The 17,945-nt window shown below is 43.2% G+C and overlaps 1 protein-coding gene across 8 annotated transcripts in view; it reads left to right on the top strand.

Annotated features, from left to right (window-relative positions):
• The window catches only part of RIC8B (RIC8 guanine nucleotide exchange factor B), a 101,208-nt gene that overhangs the window by 26,556 nt on the left and 56,707 nt on the right, over positions 1-17,945 (top strand). For all 8 annotated transcript variants that reach the window (XR_014781849.1, XR_014781850.1, XR_014781851.1 and 5 more), the window contains exons 3-4: positions 3,610-4,218; positions 14,219-14,313. Coding sequence is in view for 3 of the 8 variants with exons in the window: in XM_084795648.1 (XP_084651774.1) it covers positions 3,610-4,218; positions 14,219-14,313 (704 nt within the window). In the remaining 5 variants the exon portion in view is untranslated. The remainder of the gene's footprint in view (positions 1-3,609; positions 4,219-14,218; positions 14,314-17,945) is intronic.

The following is a 17,945-nucleotide window of genomic DNA, read 5'->3' as shown; positions in this document are numbered from 1 at the left end:
CTGGCCCAACCTGAGACCCACCCATGGGAGAGGGCCAACCCCCGACGCCATTAAGGATACTCTGCTATGTTTAAGTTTGTATTTTAAATAACATATGCATTAAGTAACCTAAGCCGTTCTGGAAAAGTTTCCTTGTGTCAAAACCTTTTTCACACTTCCTAGAAAGAAGTGTTAAAATGATGTTGCTAAGCTGCTAATGTTTGCAGTCTAAGAGCTTCAGCTAGTTTCGTGGTGTGCCCTGTGCTCTGCGTGCTGGTAACAGTTACAAGGAAGTAAAAGAATGAAGGTCACCATGAAGGACTGTTGGTGTCTGTGCCATGGCGTCTCTTAGCATGTGATACTGCTCCCGTTATACAAATGGGAAGCTGAGGCCCGAGCGCAGCTGCTCTAAGTTAATGATGTCTGATGATGTAACCAGCAGCCTAGCCCCACCAGGACGAGCAGGCTCATAATGGCAAGGCCGGCTTCAGCCACGTCTTTCTGATTTGGACAGCATTGCAGCACATTTTCTTCTTTTATAAAAATGAAATCTTGTGCTGCCTGATAGCTTTTAGGTGTTGAGGCAGACCCAAGGGAAAAAAAACGGGACGCATGTACTAAATACAGGGTGACAACGACTAATTATGGCCGTGGCATTCCTTGGGAGGGAGAATGTCGGGGGTTAAAGTGGTCAGGGAACTTGGAGTAAGAGTTAAACTTAGCTTAGAAACTGGCTAACGTATAGGCAGAGGATTGGTGTACATAGAGGGGAGAGGGGGCCAGAGCACAGAAGAGGTAAATGTGAGGTAATTTGTCAGGAACTGCAGACGCAGAGGGTGCCTTGTGAGAGTAGGATGAGGGAAAACTCAAAAGACAGGGTAGGCCAGCAGCAGATGGCTCTACAGGTAAAGGTGTTTGTTCCCAGAATTCATATGGCCACATGTTAGAAGGAAAGAACCAACTCTCAAAGTTGTCCTATGACCTCTGCCCATGTCCACGTGTGTGCATACACACACACACACACACACACACACACACACACACACACACACAAATGTAAAAAACATTTTAAAGATAGATCAGAGGGACTTAAATGCCACATTAAAGACTTCAGGATTTTTTTTTTTGTCTTGCCATTATGCATAATAGAAACTTGTGCTAAATGTCTATTACATGCCAGGCCTTGTTCTAAGTGTATAGGTGTATGTGATATTAAAGATGAGTGCAATGTCTAAAGAAAAAAATAACTTACCAAAGTCATACTAGCAATAAGTAGAAGGGGCAAATTGAATGAGTCAAGTTAATGCCAATACCTGTTCCTAATCACATCATCCTACGTGGTTGTAGGTAACCACACCATCCTATTCTGCTTGTAAGTCCTTAGTAAGTCAGACAAGTTTCAAGCCCAGCATCAACCTTGAACAAGTGTTGCCTCCCTCGTGTATGGTTTCTAACATTTAAGAAAGGGCTTCTGATCAGACAGCGATGCTCATTAGTACCCCTGCTGTGCTTACACATCAACCTGGGACACCAAAGAAGTTACTGTATTTGGGCTGGTGGCCTTAGCTCTGCTTACTGTTCTGTGCTCCATGCATCTGCATTTCTGCATTCATCTGACAGAGAGCCTTAGGTAACTTCCTAACATCTAAGCTGTATTAGTTTGTGCTGACTGAATTTAGTACTTCTCAGAGTGTGGTTTCTGAACCACCAGAGGAACAGCATCAAGCCTCCTTCTTCCCCCATGGCTGTTGAGGCAGAAACTGATGGTGAAGTATAACAGCTTTAATGGCCCCTTGAGTTTATTTATTTATTTATTCATTCATTCACTTTATAGGCTGATCTCAGCCCCCTCCCTCCTCTCCTCCCAGTCCCACCTCCACACCCTTCTCTCCCCATTCCCCCATCCCCTTCTCAAGAGAAGGGAAGGCCCCCGATGGGTACCAACCCACCCTGGCACATCAAGTCACAGCAGGATTAAGTGCATCCTGTCCCATTGAGGCTAGACAAGGCAGCCCAACTATGGGAAAGGGATCCAAAGGCAGGTACCAGAGCCAGAGCCAGCTCCCGCTCTAGTTGTGAGGGGACCCACATGAAGAACACGCTGCACATCTGCCACATACGTGTAGGCCCAGCCCAGGCATGCTCTCTGGTTGGTGGTTCAGTCTCTGTGAGCCTCCATGGGCCCGGGTTAGTTTCCTCTGAAGCTCTTCTTGTGGTGTTGCCTCAGCCATCTTTCTAGTTCTGTATTCTAGGTTTCTTATGCAAGGTGATAGGTCATTTCTTTCATGGAAGGAAAAAAAATTTGCTGTGGTACAGACTGTTTGACATTCCCCAGGATCATATCACAGAAGAAATAGTGTGCACAATATATGTGTTTGTTTTAATTTGACAGATCTGAAATGGAGGGTTTCCCTGCCTTATATAATTTTAACAACTGCCATACTTACCTCTAACCCTAGATGACACCCATTTAAAACGCTGCCTTAGCAGTGGTGTTGAAACAGTAAAAGAAAGCCTTTCTATCTGGCGTGACAGGGATAGAGTTGACATGGTTATGGGATTTTTCTTCAGGTTGTCAAGTAAAGCCCTTTATACCTTTATATAGAGAACATATTTATATTTAAAAATCAATATTTTCATTAGATGTATTAATATTTCCATTAGACATATGACTAGGCTGTATCAGGAAGTTGCCTATGACCTGGGAGTCTTGGCAGAATTGTGCTTGACCCCAGGTAGCTTCTTTTTGAAGAGTTAATGTCTATTGGTAGGCTAACAGAAACTGCTTTAAAAGTCTTACAGGCTGTACTTGTTTTTGAAAAATAATGAAGTATAGAAATGTCTTTAACAATAGAATGATAACACTTGCTTGGCCTATATATGAAATTAATTTGGGAAATGGAGACCTGTAATTTAAGAAGAAAACTAACATTGAATTTTGAGGCACTGCTATTAAATTTGACAATAATACGAATATTTCTGAGCCACAAGGTAAGGGCTGTAGAGAGAACTCAGCCGTCAGAGTGCTTGCTGCTCTTCTAGAAGACCCAAGTGTGGTTGGCACCCACATTGGGTGGCTTACAACTTCCTGTAATGCTGGCTCCAAGGGAGCCAACATCCTCCTCCCTCCATGGCACCTACACACAGCTGTGGACCAGTTCCCACGCTCTAGCCTTACCGCTCTGGAGGGAGCACCTGGGGTTTGCCCTGATTCCCTTTGCCCCAATACTACGCTTTTAAAAGCCCTGTTAAGATTCACGCTCCCAAAGATATTTTATTCTAGTGATTTAAGACAAACTATGTGGTTTAAAGAGAAGGAAAAAAAAAAAAAAAACAGCGGACCCAGAAGGCAGTGACACATCCCCCAGCTCTTCGGTGCTGCTGATCCACTGCTCAGTGCAAGGTCCTCACTCTCTGGCCCTCCATTTCAGTATTTGGAGAAGAAGTGAAAGATGTGTATGACCCGGAAGCTGTCTTCTAGTTGAAATGTTTTTGTGATTTATAGAAAAGTTAAAGCCCTCTTATAGCCACGTCTTTAGCCTACATTAGTAGACAGCATTTTGTTTGAAATCATTTGTGCCAAATAATGAAGGATTTTTTTTTTTTTTGCATGCTTGTTCTTGTTTTCAGAAACTCTGTGAAGGCATATTTAAAGTCCTTGTAAAGGATGTCCCAACAACATGTCAAGTGTCCTGCCTGGAAGTACTCCGCATTCTCTCCAGAGACAAAAAGATTTTAGTTCCTGTAACAACTAAAGAAAATATGCAAATACTGCTGAGACTAGCCAAGCTCCACGAGTCGGATGATTCTTTGGAGAAGGTGTCTGAGTTCCCCGTTATTGTGGAATCCCTGAAATGTCTGTGTAACATCGTGTTCAACAGTCAGATGGCACAGCAGCTCAGCCTGGAACTGAATCTTGCTGCAAAGCTCTGTAACCTCCTGAGAAAGTGCAAGGACCGGAAATTTATCAATGACATAAAGTGCTTTGACTTGCGCTTGCTCTTCCTCTTGTCACTCTTGCACACTGACATCAGGTCACAATTGCGCTATGAGCTCCAGGGACTACCGCTGCTAACCCAGATCTTGGAAAGTGCCTTTAGCATCAAGTGGACCGATGAGTATGAATCAGCCATAGACCATAATGGACCTCCTCTCTCACCTCAGGAGACAGACTGTGCCATTGAGGCCCTCAAAGCTCTGTTTAATGTGACGGTAGACAGTTGGAAGGTGCATAAAGAGGTAAGGTTGGGAAGAGTACGCACAGCTACCTGGAATTAAGTGTGGGTTGTTCTTACAGCTGCACATAAAAGAGGAATGCTTGCCGGGCGATGGGATGCAGGGCTTTGATCCCGGCACTTGGGAGGTAGAGGCAGGGGCATATCTGTGAGTTTGAGGCCAGCCTGATCTACAAAGTGAATTCCAGGACCTCCGGGGCTCTGTTACACAAAGAAGCCCCATCTTAAAAAGAAAAAAACAAAACAAAAAACAAAAAGGAATGCTAAATTAGGAAGTGAAAAAAGTCCCCAGATCCCTCATTAGTCTGTTCTCTGAACTGCAAGGCATTTTCTAAGTCACATTCTTTCAAGGGCTGGAGAGAGAGCAGTTAAGAGCACTGGCTGCTTTTCCAGAGGGCCTGGATTCTGTTCCCAGCACCCACATGGTGACTGACAACCATCTGTAACTCTCTGATGCTCTCTTCTGGCCTTCAGGGGAACAGGCATGTATATGGTGCAGATGTACCTACAGCCAAATCCCATATGTGCATAAAATAAATAAGGGTGTGGTGAAGAAGGTTGCTGCTTTGTAAGATGCAGGTAGACTCTGCGGAGTTGCCTAACTACTTGTCATCTTTGAGTGCCCTTTAAGAACAATGTTCAAGGGACAGATTGGAGAGAAACAGTAGCTAACGATAGAGTCTTGTATTGGCTGCCATCTTCAAAGTCAGGATAAACTGATCAGTTGAAATTGACCAACCAAAGCTGATATCTGTTAAGAAGAGTAAAAACCATTAAATGCGCTGCTGTAACAGTCTCCAAGGGTTGCTTTGTGGTGTGTGAGAGCCTCAAGCCACAGCTAGATGTTCATGTTTACATCAGTCATAGAAAACAGGCTTGTTTCACCAGAAAGTCGGAAGTGTTGTTTTAAACCCCAGTACTTGTTCCTTGACTAAGATTGTTCTCTGTAACTTGGACCTTCCAACAACCCCAGCTGAGGCAGAGTTGATAGTCTACATCTGAGTCCCTGCAAGAACAACGTGCTAAGTGTGAAGTTTAGTTCGAGGGAGCCACAGTTTTAATGGAAGGAGACATTGAGTCTTTCCTTCATCAAGAATCCTAGCATTTCCTTTTCATTAACCTTAAGAGCCAGCACAGTTCAGCTCGTGCCTTTGAGGTTAACGTTTTGCCCTGCCATTTAAAGTAATTCTCCCCCGTGTTTTTGCCAGCAGCCCACTGGAGAAGGATTACCTCAGCACCGCTATAGTGGCAGCATACAGGCATCTGAGCTGTAAAGTGCAAATAGGTCTGTATTTTGAAAGCAAATATTTGAAGATCAGTGCTAACAGCTGTCTCAGATGACTGCAGTGTAGTCAGCTTCTACTGAGACTTGGCAGGAAAAGATGTGGAAAGCCCACATGCTCCATTTATGCTTTGAAACCAAATATTTGGAAGTGTTTAAAATGTTATGTCTCTGCTTATTTGGTACCTTCTGTGGTTATTTTCCTTACACTGTTTGTTTTGGTGTTTTTTAAGATCTCCCTTTAGTTGTACAAGCGCCTCTCAGACTGTTGGTTTGCCATTGCTATGCTGCACTGTTTGGATGCCTGACAAGATGGCTTCTACCTCAGTGGCTGCTCAGCAGGTTGTGTGTGGGAGGCACGTGGTAAGGATCAGGACACTGAGATGAGCTTTCCGCAGTGTGCTTCAGCTAAGTGACAGTGGGGGTGCGGAGCTCTAGAAAATGTTGATGTAGGAAAGCCTCCCTCAGTGTTCCAGAGCGCTTCTTGTCCAAGCCATAGGCTCTCTCCAGAACAGGCCAGTGGTCCGAGAATAGGTTGTCTGTGTAAGCCATGGGGGCAGATAATGCTGCTTTTCTGAAGTATGTGTCATGAATGTGACACTGGGCCAATCCTGAAGCTTTCAGAAATATAAACAGTACTGAAAATAGGCTCTTTGACAACCTATTTATAAAAGAATGTCTTCATGTGGCTCTGTAGTCAACAGTCGCTCAACAGATGTTTATAAACAATTGCTAGACATTATCTGAGGCAGTGCAGAGCGCACTGGCAAATACTAATCATTGTCTTTGCATTCATGGACCGTTAGTTTTGAGGGTAGAAATGGTCACTAAGTCAGCAAATAGATGTGTAGTTAAGTTGTGGTTAGTGCCAGGAGAGGAAAGTGCCTGCATGGAGACACTCTTGGAGGTCTCGCCTGGGGTGTGAGGGCTGAGAATTAGGCACCTGAAGCAGGCAGGGACAGACGTTTCCTAGGATGAAACATCACTTACAAGACACAAACCAAAGCACAGTGTCTTTTTCTGGGGCACTCCCAACTCAGCCTGCCGAGACTTCTCATCCAGTACAGGGATGCTTGGGGGACGAGTCCACGTACCTGGAAATCAGTGTCTTCTGGTTTGTCAGACTAAAGATACTTCAACCACGTGAGCCAGTGGAATGGTTAATGTTTTAGATACCAAGTGAAATAAAGCACTATGAAAAAGTTATTGAGAATCCACTTTTAAAATAAATCATATTATTTTTCTTCTTAGGAAAACAGTGCAGACTCAGGCAGTATAAGAAAATGCCACATAAGGGACAAAACAATACAAATTACCTGTAAGCTCACCACTCAAAAACAAGCACTGCTTGCACTTCCCAGGCATTTCTTCATTGCATAACATGAATAGAAAGAAGCAGCTTTACAAAATGCAATCGTCTTACAGTGCTCATCTCTTCCCACGCTGTTCTTGAGGAACAGTGGTCTTCAGGGCTGAGGGTGTGACTCAAGAGCCCTCCTTAACGTTGTGAGCTCTCCACAGATTGGAGCCTCCAACTTGCCAAGATAAATTGCTTTTAAGAATAAAGCTTTCACAATGTGTTCCTCCTGGCCTCTGGGGGTGAGTCTCCTAGGTTCCTCGTCTCTATGCTGAAAAGAGACATTTTAGCAAGAAAGAAGGAACCTTTGATAATTTTGCTATTGCTATTGCTGTTGTCTCTTTAGACTTGTGTGGAATAAAAAGGTTCTGCAGCCAAGACAAACTTTTGATCCTTCTCCCTCACTGAGATGTATCTGAGGTGATGAATCTTCTGAAAGAACACTTGTAAGCTTAAAAGCACTTGTGAGTGTAAACAATACTGATAGGTATAAATATGAAAATAGAATTCCTCATATTTATCTGCCTTTAACAAACCTTACTTGCACATTTAAGCATAGATATAATGAATTTTCTTGTGTAGTCTACATTTCTAAAATTGAAGGGCCAGACAATTTTAAAAGCTTAAGGTTTTTAAAAATAAATTTTGATTTAGTATGTGTATCTGCACTCTTAAACCTAGGGCATCTGTCTTTAAAATGTGTATAGCCCAACAGGTAAAGAAAATAGAGACGCTTGCTTTTGGTTTTAGCTGGTTTCGCAGACATTTTTTGATGTCTCCTTTCATTTACATTTAACCAAAAGCAGAAAATTAATGGCTGAGTGTTTCTTGTTGTTTAACAAATTAGTACCACTTGTTCCTGTCCCAGTGTTACATCCCTGCCGCCTGCAAATGCAGCATAGCAGATTAATTTGAGGATTCCTTTCCTTAAAGATGGCCTCATTTCCACATGTGAGTTGAGCCGTCCTTTCTTCTCCTTTCTCCCTCTCCTCGCTCTCTCCTTTTGTCTCCCTCCCTTCTCTCCCTTTCTTAGAGGTAGTCTATCTGAAAGGGCAAAGTGATTTCTCTAGCAGGGGACATATAAGGTTAGTTCTAGAAAGGTAGTTTTAAAATAATCTTGTCTTTCCCTAGTTTGTTTTCCTCAATAGCTCTGTTGATGGAGCGATTCATATTTCCCAGAGACCCTTGCCTGAGTGACCCTTGCTCACATTCCCTCTCTGCCTGCCTGAGTCCAGGTGCAGTAAGAAAGCTCAGGGCCAGCAGACAGTAGAGACAGACAGGCTGTGCAAACAGAAGAGACAAGTAACAGGCGCTCAGAAGATGTGTGCACCTAGTAGGAAGCACCAGAAACAGTCATTGAGAATGCCACATGGGAACACAAGGCCTAGTCTAGAGGCTGAAGGAAATGGGAGAAATACAGGCTGTGCTGTTGAACCATTTCAACAGATTCTTCCTTGGGCTGGTTTGCACCCGGTTCTAAGTGAGGCACAAATGCAAGGTGGAGCAGCCTGCTCTCCAGGCGCTAACATAAGTTTAACAGGGAATGACTGCACCGTTGTATCTCATTCCGTGTCTGCTGCTGTGTAACAGCACACATAAGTTGGTAATTTATAAATACCAAAACTTTATGTTTCTAGAGGTTGGGGAGTCCCAAATGAAGATGTCACATCTGGAAAGGTTCCCCATACTGTATCATGATGTGATAGAGATGTCACATCAGGGAAAAGACTATAAAAGAGCATGCGGAAGGCTGGGCAGTGGTGGCACATGCCTTTATCCCAGCACTGGGGAGGCAGAGGCAGGTTGAATCTCTGAGTTTGAGGCCAGCCTGGTCTATAGAGTGAGTGCCAGGACAACCAGGAATTCACAGAGAAATTCTTGTCTTGAAAAACCAAACCAAACCAAACAACAACAACAAAAAAGAACGTGGCGGTGACAGGCCTAGAGTTCCTCTGGTGATAGCTTTCACCTGTTGATTAGTGCAGAGCCCTCGAGACCTTAAACACTTCTTAAGGTCCCTACCACCATTGCCACTACCGCAGAAATTAGATTCTAATATGGGACTGTTTGTTACAGTGTTTATTGTTCTTTCTATATTCTACATGCTTGACACACACACACAAAAACCACTTAACAAGCATGGCAGACCCAAATGCCATGTATTCCAGGTCTTGGGCATGGGTTAGCAGCTAGGTCAGCCTTTAGATGAAAATATACAAGAAAAACATTTTTGCAGATAAATAAAGTAGAATCTTGCAGAGTTTGCACGCTAGAGGAAAGTAGTAGTAGCTACAGACTCTAATGAAAGAGGGCGACTGTAATGAGCTCTCAGAGGGTTGCCTCCATTTCCGCCTCACTTTGACCCGGTTGCCGCCCCAGCCTGCCTCTCGGGCACTTTTTTTGACCTTAGGGACTTTCCTCCTTCTCTTCCTTGGGGTGTGGTGTCATCTCAGGGCGGAGGTGAAAATACTGATGTCCTAAAGGACAGTAAATTTGAGTCTTGAAACCAGTAAATAAGACTTGCCTGCAGCATATTTATCTAATGTTTTGCAAAGAGAAAGTGCATTTTCTGTGGTATTTGTGAGATGTTGAACCTTAGCTGCACTGGGTGTTTGAGGACACTGCAGATCAGAGAGCTGAGATTACTTGGGGAGATTCACACAGTGTTATGCAGGAATTCGCAATAGTACCCATTTTAGCATTCTTCCTAAAGCTTTTAAAAATTTATACATACATGTGTGTGCCTGTGTGAATTTATACCAGAGGGCTGATGTGAGTGCTGGGGACTGAACCTGTGTCCTCTGGAAGAGCAGTCAGCAATCTGAACCACTGAGCCATCTCTTAAGCCCCTGAGCCTATTTTATTTTATATCATTCTATTTTATGTTTTTGAGACTAGGTCTCACTATGTAGCCCTAGCTGGCCTAGAACTCACTATGTAGACCAGGCTGGCCTCCAACACATAGAGATCCTTCTGCCTCTGCCTCCTAAGTGCTGGGATTAAGGGTGTGTTCTATGATACTCAACTGTAAATTTTATTTTTAAAATTTATTATTGTATGTTTTTGTTTTGGGGGGATTTTTTTTTTTTGGTTTTTTTTGTTTTGTTTTGTTTTTGGGTTTTTGTTTGTTTGGTTGGTTGGTTGGTTTTTCGAGACAGGGTTTCTCTGTGTAGCCTTGGCTGACCTAGACACTCAAGACTAGGCTGGCCTCAAACTCACAGCGATCTGCCTGCCTCTGCCTCTCAAGTGTTGGGATTAAAGGCATGTACCACCACGGCTTGCTATATGTGTGTGTTTATGTACGGTGAGGGTGTTGCACACATTCTACCATGCACATATGGAGATCAGAGGACAGCTTTGTAGAGTTGGATCTCCATCTGTCTTAGTTCAGGGTTTGAACCTAGGTCATCAGGTGTGCGTGACAGGCATTTTTTTAACCTCCTGAGCCATCTCTCTGGCTCTATTCTCTTGGTTGAATAAAAGTTGCTAATGATAGCATGCCTCTAACAAAACTTGCTGAGTTATAGACTAAAAGGGGAAAACAAAGTGTACAGATAAACCTACCAGCACACAGTTGACTGTTCATGATACCTGGAAGTAGATTTTTAAAGGAAGAGGATTTTTAAAAAAAGAAATGGTACTAGTTCAAATGGATGCAACAATGGATTTCAGTCCTTACTTTATATCTTATACAAAAAACTAACCTGAGTTAGAAAAGAGACCTAAATACATAAAATTAAATACTAAAGCTTATAGAAGACTTTATGACTTTATCTCAAACAACCCAAGCATTTCTGAAATAAGCAATGACTTGTAAAGAAGATAAAATAAGGACCAAACCATAACAGAAAATTTAGCAATTGGTCTTCATTAAAATAAGTTTTGAAGATGATTTAAGGAGAGGGACCCACTCCTAGGAGGCGGGATTCAGCCCAGCCAGCGGCACAGAGGAAGAGAGAGCGGCAGCACTTGGGTGCCCTGAGCACACGGAGAATGCTTACAGATTTGTGCACATGTCTTCCCAACAGGACTGTGGCCTACACGCTTGGACAGGAACTGTCCAAAGAGCTGCGCAAATGCCAGGGAACATAGGCAGAGCTGTTCCGCTCTGTCATCTTAATGTGATATTCAAACCAAGAAACTACCACATGTCTATGAAGTGATTGATCATGCCGCTCAGAAGATGTTGCTAGAATTGGCTGTGGAGGGTGCATCCTTCTTTGTGAGGTGTTGGCTAGTTGTATGCTTGAAAATACTGCTTGGCAGTGCTCTCTAAACTTCAGAATCTAAAGTGTGACATGTATATAGTCCCTATGATGCAACATTCCCTCTCCTGGGTATGAACCCAGTACATTCCAGGCAACATGTGACCGGTATGTTTATGGCAGCAGTATGCCTTTTGTCTTCATGATGATAATTAGTGGAGGAAACAGTTACAGTGTCCATTGAGAGGAGGGTGGATATGTACATTGTGATGTAATATATTCAGTGAACTCACATTATATCAGCGCTATTTTGGGAAAACTGCAATATGTATATGATATACGTGCATGTATATGGATGGCAGCCACAGGCTCGTGTTAGCTGCCTCCTCAATCACTCCCCACTTTGTATGTTTGAGGCGGGGTCTCTTACTGAGCCTGGAGCTCACGTTATCCACTGAGCCATCTGTCCAGCCCCAGTAATCCATCCGCACTGTACCCAGTGTTTTTTTCTTATCTGTAGTGAAGGCCCCAAACTTTCTCATGGCATTGCAGACCAGCGGCAGGTAAGCTGTCAAGCACCAGAAAGACCCAGTGCAACTGGGTACAACATGGATCAGGCTCAGGACTAGAGAGAGACTGGGAGTCTGTGTTTTGTGATTCTAGTCATACAAAGTTCAGTGACAGCAAAACTCACTAATGTGATATTGGACATTAGGGCTTTAGAGAATGCCCTCTGTGGGACCAGAAAGTTCTGGAGTTCTTAGTCCTGGCGTTCCGCGACTTTGTGCTGGTCATTTTGTGGAAAGTTATTCAGCTATACTCTCAGAAATTGGGCAGTTTTCTCTCTGTATATTATACTTAACACTTGGATTAGAGTTTATTGTTCACCTATTTAACATATGCCTTTTGTCTTCATGATGACAATTAGCGGAGGAAACAAAGTTTAATTAAATATGTGAAGTTACAAATTGAGATTTCACAAAAGAAACTTTAACAAGACCAAATAAAGGAGCTTCTTGGTGATAGAAAAGGAATTATCAGGAATTATCAGACAGCCCAGGTTCAGAAGTTGCTCTGAACAGGGATGGACAGAGACTTAGATATGGGCCAAGGGGACATTTAAGACAGAAAGTACAGTTTGGGAATAAGTGGTATCAGAGGACGGGAATGGGGTAGCAAGCGGTGCTCGCAGTTGCAGCCTGGGGAGAGACCACCGTGGGTAGTTTTCTAAGAGGCTTGTCCTGATCATCGCGAGCAGAGGTTGGTACCTCCGTAATAAGGACTGCCTGGCTTAAAAGGAAGCACAACAGGGTGTGGTAGTGTGCACCCACAATCCCTAGCAGTGAGCAGGAGCAAGTCAGGGGTGGAGTTCAAGGACACCTTGGTTTACATAGTGAGACCCTGTCACAAAAAAAAACCAAGATCTGGAGACGTGGCTCAGTGGCCCAGCAGCCAGGGTCCTATCCCAGTTTTCAGAACCAAGCAAGAGAGAATAGGCTCTTACCAGTGGTTAGGTAATAGTTCAGTTTGACAAAGGTTTCATGCGTTTCATGTACTTTAGGGCAAGTAAGAGTATACTTATTTACAAGGGAATGTTCACTCAAGTAGTGGGGATGGATGGTGAACGCAGCGACTTGTATTCCTGCCCTGCAGGTCCCGGCGCCCTTGGTTCCCGCTGGTCCCCCGTCCTCTTACCTTTGCCAGCCCCTTCACTCCCACGGTGGATTCCGTGCCACCTCATTGCAGTCACACTCCATTTCCTTCCTTTCCCTCACTTCCAGATCTTAGTCACAGTTTTAAAGTGCTGCTGTGCAGACCATTTTCTTTAATTCTCACAGAACTTTTGTGTTCGTGGAAATGTGTGGGAGGGAACTGAAGCTCAGCGGTGCGGGGCTGATGTGAGGTCACGGCCTAGGCCCTCGCTGGACTCCCACAGCAAGCCTGTCCCACTTTATGCCTGAGGCCTCCATCTTTCCCAAATCCATATGTGATGTGTTGTTCGAAGGCATTTCAGCTGTAGTATGGTAGTGACAGTGTGTCCTTTGGTTTGTTAGGGTCTGTGGGAGGTCATAGAAAGACTGGATTCTGTGTGTGTGCATGTATGATCCATGCACACATTTCGCTTTAGGTGAACATAATTGTATAGTAGGAGTTTTTAAAAATTATTGCTTCTGAAGTAACTCTAAGGCAGGCGAGTTAGAGATTCAGGGAGAGACCCTGTCTCAGTAAAGAAAATAGAGAGCAATGAAGAAAAACAGCCGATGTCCACCACTGGCCTATGCACACATGTACACACACATCACATATGCATGTATATCACACACACGTGCACACACACACACACACACACACACACACACACACACACACACACAAAACCAAAAAAGAAAAAAAAGATTGTAATGGCCCAAGATCTTGTTATAGAAATAAAGGTGCCAAAGATAAAACAAGTGATTATTCAGAGCTTGATTTATTTTTCATTGTTAGTTTCCTTCTCTCTAGCTCTGTGTCTTTAATTCACTGCCAGTGAATAAGTATTGGGAAGATACTTACTGAGGATACAGTTCTGATCATTTGTCATAGTCATGTGGGACCTGCGAGATGAAAAAGGTGGATGAAAATGAAATTGGTGGTCATCCATGGTGTAAGCTCAGTATATTTGAGAGGCAGAGGTACAAGGTTTACAAGTTCAAGACCAGTCTGAGCCACATAGCCAGACCCTATCTAAAAAAAAAAAAAGCCATTGTACTCATTACTTTTGAAAGCTAAGAGATGAAACAATTTTACTTAAAATGGATAACTAGTTATAAAAGAACTCTCTCAGTATAGCTTACATTTGTCTGAACTTAGGTTAGTAAACGGGCATGGTATACTACAAGGACCAAAGGAGTCTAATCTGTCTGGAAATGAAAAATCCTTAAGTGGAATTGAATTTTCTGAACAATAAAACAGGGTAGCTAGGTCAACACCTACTGGCCGTGGCCGTTTCTGCAGGTGGTCGTGCTACTCATGTGAAATAGTAACGGTTTGTTTACTGCTTTGGAAGTGGTGGAGTATCTTGCCGGCTCCCTGTATGGCAAAGGAATGTATGGGAGCAAGTGCTGTGTTTGTCAAGGCTTCCGACCACCAACGTCTCTCCTCCTCCCCTTATTTACCACAGAGTGATTCTCATCAGTTCCGTGTCATGGCAGCTGTCCTTCGCCACTGTTTACTAATCGAAGGCCCAACTGAAGACAAAACGGAAGAGCTGCACAGGTGGGTGCCCTTTGTGTTGCTATCTCGGCAAAGTGCATCATCTTTCCCTGTTGTCTCAGTGTATCTGTTTTTGATGGCTGGTTATGAGCACAAGAAAGTGAAAGTATTGTACTGAGCCAGGGAAGCTAGACCCACGCCTGCGTGTGAGGCCTGTGCACTGTCCGCTTTGACTCCGTTATGTTGAGCTCGCCGTAAGACTCTGGCATTTGTTGTATTCAACAATAAAACCCAGCATCGTGGTATCACAGCTGTTATTGATCCCTTTGAGATTAGATCCCGGACCGGGAGTGTCACTAGTGGTCGGTAGAGTGTTGGCCTACCCGTATTGAGCCTTTTATTTATTTATTTTTTTTAAGGAACTGTTTTTATCATCATACCGACCTTTTTCTTTTTTTTTTTTTTCAAAAGGTAAGAAAACTGAAGTCTCCTTATTACTAAACTCAACTAATATTTTCATTATTTCATTTTAAGGGTATTTAACAAAAAGGTATATTCTGTATAGTAATAATTTAAATAAAAAACAACAACAAAATTAGAGTCACAGTGTCTCCTATTAAAATATATAAGATAAGGTTGAGGAGGGTGGCTCAGTGGGTAAAAGTGCTTGCCATAAAACCATGAGGATCTGAGTGCAAATCCCCAGATTTCATCCAGAAGCTGGGTGTAGTAACAAGAGTGTTGGGAGCCCCAGTGCTCTTCTGGGGGAGATGGGCGGTGGAGACAGAAACTCATGGGCCAGCTAGTGTGGTGTACGCATCAGGACACCAGAGCCGTGTCAGAACAAGGTGGAAGACGGGGACCAAGGTCACCTGAGGCTGTCTTCTGACCTTCCCGTGGCCTCTCTCTCTCTCTCTCTCTCTCTCTCTCTCTCTCTCTCTCTCTCTCTCTCTCTCTCTCACACACACACACACACACACACACACACACACACACACACACACACAAAGTTATAAAGGCCCTTCCAGTTATGTGACTTGACTGTTGGAGACATTAATGGCATGCTGTTCATCATTCTCTGGGGCTTGGCGTGGGCAGCTCCGTGCAATGTTTGTCTCCTGTGCACAAGTCCCTGGGTTTAGTTCCCAGCACTGAAAAATACAGATTACTGTTCGCTGACAGCAACCAAAGAAGAGTTAATGACATTTCAGTGCTCTTACCTGCTGTAGATTAGGTTTGTAATAACAAAACATTTGACTTCCGTATAAGACTGCTAGAACAATATTCTGTAAGACTATAAATGGCGGCCACGCATGGTGGCGCAGGCCTTTAATCGCTGCACTTGGGAGGCAAAGGCAGGTGGCTCTCTGTGAGTTCAGGTCCAGCCTGGTCTACAAAGTAAGTTCCAGGATCGGCAGGACTATTACACAGAGAAGCCCTGTCTCCAATAAAACAAAACAAAATGAAAAAATAAAACCAACCAACAAAACAAAGGCATGCTAAATTGTATAGAGCTACAAAGAAGTAACTTAGGTATCCACTCTGCTTTGTAAAGAAGTTAACATGAACTTTTCTATTAAGTTACCTGTGGACACTTAATAATTTCCAGATATAACTTAATTAAAAACTGTACAAAAACATAGAATAAATTACACACACGCTAACCCTTAGCTGTTATTTTCAATCAAATCTATATTATTTTACTTATGTGGAGTAGTATACTTTACATCACGATGAGTTTATGGGTGGATTATTTATATACACTCTCTACCCTATATGTAGCCCTTCAAAATGTTTTCTTCATGATTGGTGAGGCGGGCTAGGGGGGTGACATGGTGCAGCGCTCCAGCAACACTGCAGAGGTGAGGGCATGGGCATGCTGTGTCCAGTCAGCCCGAGCTGTGTGCTGTGAGACACCGACTCTAAAAGCATGGAAATGTTTTCCTTCGCCACAGATCAAACAGTCCTTTAATTTTCTGGAGACAGTGCCCACATTATCTGCAATAACTCACATCCTAAATGACGACATTAAGCATTTTTACTCTTTATGGTTTTTATTTCATAATTAAGAGACACTAACAATTCAACATCAAAATTAAAGGTGTTTTTGTTTTAAAAAAGCTTAGAAGTGCATTGATTTCTTTCTTTTTTTAAATCATATGCCCAAGGCTATCCTCAGGCTATAAGGAGAAAGAGTTCTGGTGGACACCGCTGTGCTAGCCACACATAGCTCTGCCAGGATTCTCCCAAGGATGGATTTCAAGCCTTTTTCCCCCCTTCTCCTCTTATTCTTTTTTAAAACAATTATTTAATTTTTATTTTATGTGCATTGGTATGAGGGTGTCAGATCCCTTGGAACTGGAGTTACAGACAGTTGTGAGCTGCCATGTGGGTGCTGGGAATTGAACCTGGGTCCCTTGGAAGAACAGACAGTGCTCTTAGCCACTGAGCCATCTCTCCAGCCTGGATTGCAGATCTTATCACAGCGCTTAGTATGTGTCAAGAGAATCAACCTACAGACAGTGTTCAGATTTTTAAAAAGTAATCAAATTTCTTTACCTTGGTGAGACTCACATGACCTTTTAAAATCTGTCCCTTTATTTTATCTAAAGAGTTAACTTTGCTTAAGTCCATTAGCTACATCGTTGAGTATAAATTTGTATCTGAGAGCACAGCCAGGATTGTGAGCGGGTCTCAGAGGCACTCTGGAGCTTAGGCGTGCTGCTGACTTAGCAGTTTGCCTAGGGCGGCCTTGTATGCCCTTTTAATCAGAAGAAGTGATTAGTATTGGGGTGAGCAGTGATGACATCCAGGTTAATACACACACACCGGGGGGGGGGGGGGGGGGGGGAGATCCTCCAATGTCAGGAGCTACTGGGGACCTACTAGAGCTGTTAAATCTGTGCCTCTGCAGTGACCTGAAAATAGTAATTGTATAAAACTGTAAGGTGCAAGGCACAGATTGGATATTTTAAAATGATACTTAAAAGTCACCTTAAAAAAAAGATTTATTTATTATTTATACAGTATTCTGCCCGCATGTGGGCCTGCCTGCTACAGGAAGGCACTGGATCTCATTACAAATGCTTGTGAGCCACCATGTGCTTGCTGGCAATTGAACTTGGGACCTTTGGAAGAGCTGAGAGTGCTCTTAAATTCTGAGCCATCTCTTCAGCCACTCTATTCTTTGTTTTTTTAGGTATTATTTTTATTAATTTGAGAGTTTTATACAATGTATTTTGAGCATATTCACTACTGTCCCTGTGTATTTCTTTACAGGGTTTCTTTGTGTAGCCCTGGCTATCCTAGAACTCTCTCTCTGTAGACCAGGCTAGCCTCAAACTCAGAGATCTGCTTGCTTCTGCTTCCCAAGTGCTGGGATTAAAGGCATGTGCCACCACTGCTCAGCTCTGTGCCCTTTTTCAGCCCTTCGATTTATTTTAAGAAGCACTGTGGTGCCACGAGTAATACTGGGCAGGTAATGTGTGGCTTGCTGATGAAACTCGGTGGCTTCCTGGCCCTGGCACTTCCCTAAGCTCATAGCAGCAGCTCCATCTGCTGTTTCTTCTGTTAAAAGAGTAGTGACTTTTAAATGTAAGATTTAGTCCAAAAGTTTTTCATTGCTTCTTGAATTTTTAATATTTTATCTTAGAAATTTATTTTTGTGTTTACCCTTTGATCATATAAAGATACTT

This window comes from Acomys minous (assembly GCF_964271855.1).
Source record: "Acomys minous genome assembly, chromosome: 9".
Classification (NCBI taxonomy): domain Eukaryota; kingdom Metazoa; phylum Chordata; class Mammalia; order Rodentia; family Muridae; genus Acomys; species Acomys minous.
Note: the sequence above shows the minus strand (reverse complement) of the source record. Positions and strands in the feature narration are given on the sequence as shown.